The sequence below is a fragment of the Cucurbita pepo genome, chromosome LG04 (assembly GCF_002806865.2).
Source record: "Cucurbita pepo subsp. pepo cultivar mu-cu-16 chromosome LG04, ASM280686v2, whole genome shotgun sequence".
NCBI lineage: Eukaryota > Viridiplantae > Streptophyta > Magnoliopsida > Cucurbitales > Cucurbitaceae > Cucurbita > Cucurbita pepo.
The window spans coordinates 79911-92871 of NC_036641.1; the positions used below are offsets into that span (position 1 = coordinate 79911).

General features: G+C 34.4%; 1 protein-coding gene across 7 annotated transcripts in view; it reads left to right on the forward strand.

Annotated features, from left to right (window-relative positions):
• Window positions 1-595: 595 nt before the first annotated feature.
• Window positions 596-12961, forward strand: part of LOC111793081 (exportin-4) — a 32717-nt gene continuing 20351 nt past the window's right edge. For 2 of the 7 annotated variants that reach the window (XM_023674802.1, XM_023674803.1), the window contains exons 1-9: window positions 598-968; window positions 1807-1894; window positions 2812-2920; window positions 5709-5807; window positions 7063-7105; window positions 8050-8121; window positions 8530-8625; window positions 8775-9008; window positions 10127-10310. In XM_023674802.1, the coding sequence (XP_023530570.1) occupies window positions 876-968; window positions 1807-1894; window positions 2812-2920; window positions 5709-5807; window positions 7063-7105; window positions 8050-8121; window positions 8530-8625; window positions 8775-9008; window positions 10127-10310 (1018 nt within the window). In that variant the 5' untranslated portion in view covers window positions 598-875. Of the gene's footprint in view, window positions 969-1806; window positions 1895-2811; window positions 2921-5708; window positions 5808-6117; window positions 6163-7062; window positions 7106-8049; window positions 8122-8529; window positions 8626-8774; window positions 9009-10126; window positions 10311-12961 lie in introns of those variants that run through there. The other 5 variants (XM_023674804.1, XR_002814872.1, XM_023674801.1 and 2 more) reach the window with 5 other exon arrangements.

Consider the following 12961-nt stretch of genomic DNA (forward strand, 5'->3'; position numbering starts at 1 on the left):
CTTGTTCCCTTCTCCAATCGATGCGGGACCCCCCAATCAACCCTTTTCTGTTAGCGGTGGGCTTGAGCTGTTACAATGTTTCTATAAAAAAAAGTGAGCTCGCTCTCGAATCAAGGAGAACATGTAAAAAGAGGTATTTTTATGACGTGCCAACGGTTACAAAGTCTTTTGATGAGCTAATTATTTCTTCTTAAACTCGTGAAATTGATCTAGGATCAACGGGGAAGAAGATCACATCGACCCTGCAGACAACTTTACGCACGAGATCCTTCAACCCTTTGAGCGAAATGAAACAAAAGGAAGGAAAATCCAAGAACCAACCACCCATCGACTCCACCCGTAAGAACTACGAGACTACCCATCTATGATATCTAAGAGTCGTAGATTGACCATATGACGTTCAATAAGTGGAATGCATTAGTTGTCTGGTGACATCGAGGAAGTTTATTTATTTTCTTACTTTTTACCATAAATGTAAATGAAAGGAAAAAAATAAAAAATTATTTATGGTATTTTAAATAATTTTATGGGGAATTAAATATATTTTACGGAATATTTGAAGCAATGATTTAATCACCAAATTGTATTTAAATCTTGTGCAGATCTTTCTCAAAAACCAAATAATTTGCCGTGTTCTCCTAAAACCCCACACGTCGCTTCTTCACATGTTCTTGTACTGCCAATCTCTTTCAATCTTTGAGTCAAATTCAAAGAGATTTCGCTATTAATCTCAACTTTTCTCGGCCGCCGTTTCTCTCTTCAATCCGTTCTTCTGTCTTTGAACAATCATTTCTCCGAATTCACTGAGTATCACAACAAAACTTTAATCCGGACCTCTAACCAGAGGTCCTTCGGTATTGAATCCACTGTAGAAGATGCAAGGTTTTCCAGATGTCAATGGGCCGCCAACCTTGGGTCAACTTCAGGCCACTATGCAAGCCATTGAGCTTGCCTGCAGTTCCATTCAGGTTCTACTCATTCTGACTACTGTCTTTGGTAGCTCCGAAAATGATTAGATTTGGGTAATGAATAAATAAAAGAGGGATTTTATAACCATTTGACTATTCGTAGAAGATTTGATTAGATGAAACCTCTTGTAACTGTAAAGGGAAGTTAAAACCTTTTGAAGTAAACCCACCTGCCCTAGCGTTGATGGTTTGGTTTATATGAATTCTAGATTCAATCATAGCTGGGTGAATGAGGAAAAACTGCACTTCTTTGTATCTGATCAATATTGGTATTATTCCATATGTTAACATTGCTGAATCAACGGTTATTTAGCCAAAATAGTATTGAATTATTTTGGTTGTAACATAGAAATTTCCTTACTGTTCAAATGAATGTCTTGAAAACTTTTGATGGTTTCAGAAAAGCTTATTATGGGCTTTTCAATTGCTTTAACCTGTTTGCTATTCTATAAATTCCAAAACGGTGCTTTTGATGTCTCTATGAATATGCATCAGGCTACTGTAGCTCTGTTTTAACAGTTCTTAGCCAAAATTGAGTCTTTAATTCCTTTGATAGCCAGTAGGAAATTTTCATATAATTTGAATCTTGTGCGTGAAAGCTTATGATCATTTCAGAAGGGGCGATCATTTCTGAAAAGCTTTTGCTGCACTTTTTAGTCCTGAACTGACTTAACCTGGTTTGATTTTATATTTGTTCCAAAGTGATACTTATAATGTTCCTTGTGACCATGCATTAATGGCCACACTATCGCTATTCTCTAAGTTTTTTTTTTTTTGTTAGAATGTTTACACAATACATTATCTTGGGAACACAATTTTCATGCATATTTTCTCTTAGATGCACATCAATCCATCTGCAGCTGAGGCAACTATTCTATCACTTCGGCAATCGCCTCATCCATATCAAACATGCCAATTCATTCTTGGTAAGTTGATTTGCTGAAGAATTTTGAATTACTATAAATCCAAAGGTTTTCCAATCCTATGAACTACTTAACTTTTACGCTAAATTTTACAAATCAAACTTAGTGTATAGGGCTAAAAAAAATACAAGTTTTGAGAAATTTATTCTATTCTTCTACACGATTAAAACACAGACTGAGCTTCGTTAACTCAAGGTTATACAAACCTAGGCTTCCCAAACCCTTGGCCAAAAGATCTCTAATTTTACCAAAAAGAACCCGTATTACCATGACTACAATAGGCACCATAATCTCAAAAAGCTGGCAAATACCTGATAGCACTAGGCTATTCCGTTTGAAACTTTTGACCACCTAGTATTTTGAAGATAGCATCTTGCTGCTGCATAGAGAAGGGATAGATATGAAATATTTTAGAATTGGTGTTTATAAACTATCTTCTATAATGGTTAGTTTCGGAAAATAAGTTAAGTCTAATGTATAAAATTTGGTAGCTTCCTGGCAGTGAGTTATGCAATATCTGGTGGTCCCTTCCAGTTGGAAGGATTAATTAATGAACTATTATATACGAGCACCTCTTGGTTTATCAAGTACACATTTGGAGTATTAGAGATGCAATCAACTTTCCAAGTAAATTATAGTGGTGATTATTATTATTTATCAACAAAAAGAATCCTTTCTTTAAAGGATATTTTTTCAATTCTTTATGGTTTTGCATAAAAAAGTATATTTGACTTGACCATGTTTATATGTTTGCTCTTTTTATGATCTCCCTCCCTCCCTCTATTTTATTTCTTTTTGTGTCTTTGCATGTTCATCAAAGCACTATGAGAAATTATAGATTCAAGAACCTTTCTTGTTATGGTGTGAAAAATGACCTTTCTGGTTTTTGTGCTGATTTATGCCGTTCATGTTTTATCCAGAAAATTCTCAGGTGGCTAATGCACGATTTCAGGCTGCTGCTGCAATTAGAGATGCTGCTATTAGAGAGTGGAGCTTTCTTACTGCTGATGTCAAGAGAACTTTAATTAGGTCATTTTTACTTTTATGAATTAATATACTCTTCCACTGCTTGTTTCCGTAGTGCAATATGTTTGTAAAAATGTTAGGTCCACACGAAGGGTAAAAGGATTTGTTAATTACTTGTGCTATTTTGGCAATATTTTGGGGTACTTGGTGGTAGATAAATGCAGAACAGTTGGGAGGTGTGGGATTTAAGAGCAAAATATTGAGCTATTGAAGGAAGAGGAGGAGAATGAGCTGAGTTTGTTGGTTTTGACTAGTTTTTGAAATGGTCGTTTCTCAGTTGGATTTCTAGTTAAATTGAATGATGAAGATGGACTTTTAGATTTTAATTTGTGTTCAAAGATTTGGGAAGGAACTTGCTCAGTAAAAGGTAGGATGCTCATTTTGTCAGTTTGTTTGAAGAGTCTCCATTTGTATATTTGAGGATGTCCTTTGTGGGGCTTAAAATCCTTCTCAATGTTCGTTGAATTTGAGAGGAGTTTGTGGAATCAACCCGCTAATGAAATTTGGCGGGGCTATCATGAGCTGTCATCATTTGACCAAAAAAAGGTGGGAGTCAACCACCTCGGGTTGGCGTTGAGTCAATTATGGATGAGCTTAAACCTTATTGTGACCGTCTCCCTAGGTTATTAAGATTTATGGATAAAATAGTTGTCCCGTGAGATAAGTTGAGTTGCATGTAAGCTGATTTGGATACTTCACTATCATAAAATTAAAAAAAAAAAAAAACAAGGGGGAATCCCTTCAAAAGGAAACCAAGGAAGCTGTGATATACTGCACTCCTTTTTCTGGGCTAAAAAGGAATCAAAATGTGTCAATGGGTGTGATAGAATGTGGGTATCTGCGGAAGGTCCCTGGAAAATATATTTAAATCAGCTTAGTATAGAACAAACTGCTGATGTGTTGACTAAAGGATTAACAAAAGTACAATTCGATAGAATGATTGACAAGCTGACCATGGAAAATATATTTAAATCAGCTTGAGGTGGAGTGTTGGTTGTACATATGTAATGATATTATATTATTCTTGTTATGATCATTTCCTTTTATATATTGCACCTTTCTCCTATATAGGAAGGCTATCTATCCTACAATTGTTTTATTGGAATGCCAATATTTTATTCCATTCAAATCTAGATATTTCTATGAGGTGTTTGGTTTTTAGTGTGCCAGACATAATGTTATAGGGAGATGATCAAGGAGTTCCTCCTCCACCTGCCTTTCTTTTTATGATAAATGGAGATTTTGTGGCAAGATGATTGAGGAAAGAAGCTTGATCCAGAAAAGTAAATTGCAATGGCTTGAAGCTGGAGATGAAAACATTTTCTTTGGATATGTTTATTCTATGAATTGTTGGTTCAAGTTCTTTTCCATATTCAACGTGGAGTGGATGTTTTCAAATGTCTTGAAGAAAAATGTTTTTAATTTATTATTGGTCCTTCATTCATTAGCTTGGGATCAAAGCTTTATTATTAGATTTATGGATGGAGAGAAACTAGAGAATTTTTAAAGACAAGCTTTTCCCATGGTCTGATTGTTTCGAATCATCGTGTTTAAAGACTTCATCTTGGTGCTCTCTGATAGAACCAATGCATCAATCATGCACATAAACTTCAAGGAAGATGTGAAGAAAATGTTGTTCAAATTATCACAAGATGTTGCAATTCATGCCACAAACCTCATTTGTTCTTGGGTGAATGATAATTTAGAGTGATGGTGTTTCTTTATTGTACTTTAAGTTCTTATTTATTGTAAGGTTACATTTACATAGTGGCTAATTATGGTCATAAAGTATGAAGGTTACAACTCTTGAAATGCCCCAGGGAAGGTTAAGAGTTTTCATTTTGAAGCTATATAAAGCCATGTATGTTATCTTTGTAAAAGAGACTTGGGAAATGTTGTAAAAGGAGCATTTGTGCTTTCCTTTAGCCAAGGGCTAAGTTTCTTTGCAATTCTATGTAGTTTAGTTTGCATGTTTAGAATCATTCAAGCTTGACATGATCGATCTTGCTTGTGGAGTGATTCAAATCTCAATGAGGTGTTCTTGCCTTGAGATATTTGATCAACAAGGTAATTTGAATTTTACTTTCCCTTGGAATGATTATTTATCATTAGGACTAGGTGTTCTTACCTTTTCTTAGTCAAGGGCTAAGTTTATTTGCAATTATATGTAGTTTAGGTTGCATGTTTAGAATCATTCAAGCTTGATATGTTCGATCTTGCTTGTGGAGTGATTCGAATCTCAAACAAGTGTTCTTGTCTTGAGATATTTGATCAATAAGATAATCTAAATCTTACTTCTCTTGTAGTGATTCCTTATAATTTGGTATTAGAGCTTTCCTTGGGTTGATTCCTTATCATTTGGTATTAGAGCTTTCCCTTGAGTTGATTCCTTACATTTGGTATCTTTCTCTTGGGTTAATTCCTTATCATTTGATATTAGAGCTTTTCCTTTGGGTTGATTCCTTGTCACTCTATCTCCAAACCTTTTGTTGATTTTTTCATTTCAAGATATTTGTTTTATTTGACATGCTTTTATTGTTCGCTTGTAATTGTTTCTTGGTTTCTTTTATCTCTTGTTCTTTTCAACTCAATATCTTTTGGGCATTAATCTCTTTTAAGTTTTTCAATGAAAAGTTTCATTTCTTATATATATATATATATATAATGGGTTCATGTTTTGTCCCTAAAAATTCATCCAACTATTTGATTTTGTGCATGAGTTATAAGAAATTCCTTTTATCTTCTTTTAATCAACCATTTTGGGGGTAAATATGTTGCATTCAACATGCAGTTTTTGTCTGTGCTATGTTATGCAACATGCAAGCTCACCAGAGCGATATGTTCAAGCAAAGGTTTCTGCTGTGGCTGCTCAATTGATGAAAAGAGGCTGGTAAGTTTTCTCATATTTCTGTTTCCTACAAAATTTGGATTCACATTTCTTGGACATGCCGTTTAATAGAATGCAATTAACCATATGGCACGACCTAAACACAACTAGATGCATTATTGTATCATAATACAAATGAGATCCTATGATTCCTTCCAAAGAACTCAACATGTTGCAATAATAGCACTGACTCATATCTTACTCTTCACTTTAAAAGACCAATATTTGCAACAAACAGTCGGCCATTCATGAATAATGCTAGTCTAGACCAGAAAACTTACGGATTGCCATCCTTTATCTCTTGATTTGCAAGGATGAAGCTGGTGCATCATGGGTTGTAGCAACATGGAATCCCAAGGTCATCTCTTCTGCTCTTGCTTCTTTGCTTCCCAGCTGCCCATCTTCTTGTCTCTTCTGGGTGGCAATCCTTTATGATGTTTCCATCTTACTTTATGTTTGCTGGAGGGACTTCCTTTCATCAAGTAAAAGAAGATTTTGTGGCTGCAACTAGTGAGGGCTTCATTTTGGCTTCTTTGGATAGAAAGAAGCAATAGAATCTTCAACTCTGCAACTGGAAGAGGTTTTTGTATTTTTCTTGGCTTGGAGATTGCCTTTCCTCCCCTGCGTACCACCACATGCGTGAATAAGCCTTCATCAACTCTTCCACTTTTGCTGAAATAGATCTTGACCTTATGAGAATTCTCTTTGTACTCATGCCTTCTGGCGGTATCTCATTTCCCTTCTGCGTTCCTTTTGATGCGATCGTTTGTTGGAAAAAGGGTCAATCATCTACCCATTCTTGAGACTTTCTTTTTGAACCTAGACATTTCTGCACCTTCTCCATAACAAGGCCTTGAAAGTACATTATGGACCTTCAAAGTACAGGGATACATAGTGAATTGAGCTTAGCTGAGTTCTAACATCTAACTGATGCCCACTAGCCAACTTTTTCTCTATTAGCTGCAAGACTTGACATGATGCTTTTTTATTCCCTTTTTTGAATTGGACCCCCATTTTTAGAATTCTTCCTTCCTATGTTTTTTCCTCCCCTTCCATACCATATAGGAGTTCGTACCTCTAGAACATTTTGTTCCTTTTCATCCACCAATGATAATTTTGTGTTTTATTTTTTAAAAAATTATTATTCTACTATTTTAAAGAAACTTGGAGATGCAGCCAACTTGGTACTCTCCGAGAAGTTCAAGTTTTCAAGTGAAGTGATTCAAATCATCACTAATGTTGAGATATTAATGTGTAGGCTCGATTTTGAAGCCTCTGAGAAAGAGTCTTTCTTCATTCAGGTATAATGTCCGTGTTAATCTTGTAAATATTTTATTCTTTATCTTTTTTTATGGCTCAGCGTTGGATATTTTATTTTTTTTATTAAATATGTGCTGTATTCATCAAAGTTCCATATTAGTTGTGTAATAATTTTTTGAACAAGAAGCAACTTTTTTTATGGATTGATTGTGTATTTGTTTCCCAGACATTTGTGTTTGTGCCTGTAGTCCAAAGGGTATTGTTTGTGCTTATTTGATTTTTTTTGGTGCTCATGTTTTCTTTGTCTGGCCTTGTTGTTCATCATCTTTGTTCGACCTCGACCTTATTTATTTGAATGCTGTCTTCGGCTTTTATTCCATCTCTGTTTGTCAGATCTAGCTCGACACTCTAAATTTATTTGTTGAATATTTTTGCTGCTTCTTGCTGTTAGATCTGTGTTGCTTTAGGCGGTGGGTCATGTCTTGTTGTTCGCCAGTTTTATGCTGTTAATATCTCGATGTCTACATCCATTCTTACTTACCAATCATTGTGTCCAAACTACCACCACTTAATTCAATAAACAATTTTCTTGGTTGGTCTCTAAGTATTGCGATGCAGTAGGATCAGTGACTAATTAGATATCTTGGTCAATTTCTTGGTTGGTCTCTAAGTATTGCGATGCAGTAGGATCAGTGACTAATTAGATATCTTGGTCAATTTCTTGGTTGGTTAGAATTAGAATTAGTTTGGTTTCCAATTCTCTGTAAATAGTGAATTGCCCCCTTGTATACAATAACTTTTCATTTATAATAATTTACACCCAGCTAGTTCCTCTGAAAGTTTTTATCTTGGTTTTGAATTTGAAAACCACTATTCTTTATGGCATAACGAATTGTTTTTCCCTTACAGGTAAATCAGTCTAATAACGAATTGTTTTTCCCTTACAGGTAAATCAGTCTAATAACGAATTGTTTTTCCCTTACAGGTAAATCAGTCTATCCATGGTGTTCATGGTATTGATGTTCAATTTTGTGGAGTCAACTTTCTGGAGTCATTGGTAAGAAATATTTTTCTTAAATCATTTTAGGCCCTTTTGTCAATGATTATTTTCTTTTTAAAAATTATGCTGGTATAGTTTTTCCCTTTTCTAATTTACTTCGAAAATACTAGCCTAAATTTTAAAACTATAAAAAAGTTTTAAAGAATCCATTTTTGGTTTTGAAGAACCTAGCCTAAAATTTCCCCTTTTTACTTTTTCCTTGATTTCAAGGTACTTGAAAAGAAGGTGGAAGACTAAAGAAAGAAATTATCATTCACAAGCTTAATTTTAAAAAATGGAAACCCAAATTTGGAAACTCATTATTAAAGGGGTCCTTATTGATGGAAGGATTATTTTCCTACACTAGCTTTATAATGTTTTGTCCTGATTTAGCCTTATAATGTTGATTATTTTCCTCTTTAACAGGTATCAGAATTTTCACCCTCTACATCAAGTGCTATGGGCCTTCCAAGGGAGTTCCATGAGCAGTGCAGGAGGTCGTTGGAGCAGAACTACCTGAAGGTTCTTGTAGTCATTTTACTTCTTTTTTTGTTTGGAAGCCGCGTTTAAATTAATATGACTTTTTAAATGTTTGGTTCTGCCATGCATGTCTTTTGTTCGTTATCTGACATTCTAGCAACCGTTATCTCTTTGTTTGACTTGAATGATAGACGTTCTACTGTTGGGCAATAGATGCTGCCGTAAGTGTTACCACCGTGATAATTGATTCTCAGACTGAGGTTCCAGAAGTTAAAGTTTGTACGGCTGCTCTACGTCTGATGTTTCAAATCTTGAACTGGGATTTCCGTAATGCGGTTGGTGCTAAGGCCAATATTAGCTTTTACTTTGCTGGAGTCAAGGATCATGGTGATGCAACCAAGAGATCTGAGTACAACTTGGTGCAGGTGACCAAATTTCTGCTTCTGGTTCTGTATAGTCATGTTTATGGATAATCAAGAATAACGTATTTGAGAGATGAAAGTGGAATTTTTAAGAAAAGAGATCAAAGGGACATTTGTAGACGAAGTATTTACATGAGAATTGAATAAGAAATTCTATTAGAAAAGAATAATACACACTATCGAAAGAAAAGAACAAAAATGAAGAAGACCCCTCTAGGATATGTAAAGGGAGAAAGAAAATCACATCTAAACAAAACATTTTTGGATAGAAAAGAGCAAGGAATAAAGTTCTATCCAAACATCTTTATTGTCCCAATTGATTTAAAAAAATTTCATCCTTCCCAATGAACCGTTCTCTCAACTTAACTGTTCAGTTTAAATATGGAAGGAGGAAGTTTATCTTATTTCTAATTCCTCTTGACATCCTTTTAGAATAGTGACAAAAACTAGAAATTTTGAACTTTTTGGGCTCTTATGAATCCAACACCTCTATTTGACTCAAAGTACATCGACATCAGATCATAATGTAGAAAATCCCAACTTTTTTTTTTTTTTTTTGAGAAAGAAACATTTATGATAATATTAATAAAAGTAGAATGCAAACTAATTAGAAGTTTCACTCTACAAAGAGTCGCTATAGAAAAATAGAAAAAAAGAAAATACAAAATAATGCAGAAGCTAACTAAAGAATAAAAATTCAAAGAGCCAATATAAGGTTCAAGAATCCGAAAAGAACTAGAAAATCCCAACTCATGTGATCAAAGTCCTTTTCAATCAATTTGAAACCCAGGAACGTTATTCTTATTGCCTTTATGTTCATTAGTGCTCTTTGGCAACCAAGGAGCAGTTTATAATAAGATCGCCATCAATGAAAGTGGCTTGGCTTCGGTGTGGAAGCATCCATCAGATGTTCTGCTGAGAAGTTCGACCAGTAATAATCATAGCTATGTTGAAATAGGTGTTTGACATGACACCAAATTTGTTGGATTGAAGTTAATCATTGTTCTTTTATTTAGGTTTTTCTAGCATAAAATATTTTTGTAAAGGTGTCAGTGGCACAACTATTGCTTTGTGCTGTATCATTTTTCACAGCTCTTCATTCTCTTCTTTGGTGCTTGTAGCCTGGTCCTGCTTGGCGTGACGTTTTGATTTCAAGTGGCCATATTTCATGGCTTTTGAATCTATATGCGGCACTTCGACAGAAGTTTTCATGTCAAGCCTTTTGGCTTGACTGCCCTATAGCTGTATCTGCTCGAAAGCTGATTGTACAATTTTGCTCCTTGGCAGGGACAATATTTCACTCTGGTAAAAACTGCCTCCTTGCGTATCTATATCATAAGTTTCCACATGTTTAGGTCTTTTTATTGTTGACATTCTTTGCATATTCTTTTTGTCTATATGTGTTGAAAGTGTAAATTATCCTACTAACTCCTTTTTTTTATTAATTTAAAGAAAGTAGATGTGCTGTTTGTAATACAAAAATGCTAACTAAATCCTTAGGTACTAGGTAACTATAAATCTAAGTAAATTCCTAAATACTAAATAACAAAACATATAAATTACTCCCCTCAAGCTGAGGAATAGATATCATTCATTCCCAACTTGGGTACTATCTCATGAAACATTGAGCTGTGAAGTCCTTTTGTTAGGATATTTGCTTGTTGGAGCCTTGAAGGACATAACTAATGCATATTATCCTCTTCACTAATTTCTCCTTGATAAAATAATGATCAATTTCAATATGCTTTGTCCTATCATGCGGGATACGACTATGTGAAATATTGATAGCTGATTTGTTGTCGCAGTACAACTCTATTGGACATTCTCCCTTAATCTATAAGTCATCAAAAATTATCTTCCACCATAAGAACCCACATTTTGCATTTTACTCCTCCATGTTGCCAAATTACTTCCAAGAGAAGTACAATAGTAGATCTTCTATCCCTTACTGATCCAACATAGTCAATATTGATAGAAGCTTCTAATACAAGGAAATTGTTCCATTTGAACAAAAAGTTCTTTTTCTGAAGTTCCTTTTAGGTACTGTAACACTCTATATTGCTTGAAGGTGCGACTCTTGCAGATCATGCATGAATTGACTATTTACACTCGCTGACTAGATCTGGTCGAGTGTGAGTTAGATATATTAGCCCCCCCTATAGTCTCTATTGTATTTCTCTATTCTCCGCATGTCTTTTTTTGACTCTCCCAATTTTTGATGTGGATCCGAGCTGAGTGCGCTACTTCAATATTTAGAAAGTACTTTATCCTTCAAATTCTTTGATCTAAAAATCTTTCATCTATTTCCTTCAAAATTCAAGTTTTTCTTCTTCATCATCATCTCCAGTGACTATGATCTCATCTACCTATGCTTCTTGATATTCTGAGTGCTTGATAAGGAGAGTTTGATCTTCTCGACTTTGCTTATACCCATCTTTCATTACCTTGTGAATCTTCTAAACCAAGCTTGTGGTGATTATTTTATTCCATATAAGGTTTTTTTCAAGTTGCATATTTCTCTTCTTAAGCTCTCCATTGTTTTAGTCCATATAAGGCTTTTTTCAAGTTGCATATTTCTCTTCTTGAGCTTTCAAATCCCGGAGGAATGCTTAGGTAGATTTCTTCATCTAGATCGCCGTAAAAGAATGCATTCTCACATCATATTGTGAGAGTTGCCAAATTCAGTTGGCGGCCAAAGATAATAATGTTCTTATGGTGTTCATCTTCGCAACTAGGGCGAATGTCTCTCGGTATTTTGTATCGTAAGTTTGAGTGTATCCCTTGGCTACTAACCTTGCCATATTTTTTTCCTACGTTCCATTGACCTTATACTAAACTATGAAAAGCCACCAACACCCATTTATATTTTTTCCTTTTGGCCGATCCACAACTTTTCACGTGTTATTGTTTTCTAAAGCATGCATTTCTTCTCTCATAGCATCTTGCAATTCTCTTTTTGATAAAGATTTAGAAATCGTTTTAATGCATGTGTATATTATCTTACTCACATTTCTTCTTAATTTTCAGAAAGCTACATATGCCTTTTATGATACATAAAGATTAACTAAATCCCAGATACTAGGTAACAATACAAAAAAAAAAAAAAAAAAAAAAAAAAAAAAAAAAAAAAAAAAAAAAAAAAAAAAAAAAAAAAAAAANACTAAATTCCTAGATATTAGATAACAAATCCTTATATATTAGGTAATAAATTAGATATAATTAAGGCATTGGTTTATACAATTCCTTCAACACTCCCCCAGTTGCGTAATAGATATTATCCATTCTCAACTTTGATATTGACTAATGAAACATTGAGCTATGAGGACACATAATTAATGTAAACTATCCTATCCTCCCATTTCTCCTTGATAAAATGTCGATCAATTTGAATATGCTTTGTCATATCATGTTGGAGAGGATTATGAGCAATATTGATTGCATGACTTCGACAACATGACTTCAATGTCAAGGCACGATTTCAATTGTATGACTTTAACGGTAGCTATGAAGACTTCAAATAGATTTGGTCAAGGTGGAAGATCTATAGCTATGAAGACTCTGAATAAATTTGGTCAAGGTGGAGAATTGGTAGCTATGAAAGCTCCGGATAAATTTGGTTAAGGTGGAAAATCGGTTGTTACGAAGGACTTGAATAAATTTGGTCAATATAGAAGATTTGTAGCTATGAAGGCTAGCCGATCAAACCTACATTCCAAAATAGAAGGGCTTTGATACCATGTTGCTTAGCGCAAATTATCTTGCTGACATTTTTACTTAATTTACACTTAATTTACTTAATTTAGACAGATACATATGCCTTTTATAATAATTAAGGCTAGAGTTTACAGAATTCTTTTAATAGTTAGGTATAACAAATGAATTTAGACTCACAATATAACTCGTGTCATAGGAATAGTCTTTTTTGTCATGGTTGTCTCTTCTGTTGTTTCTGTCTT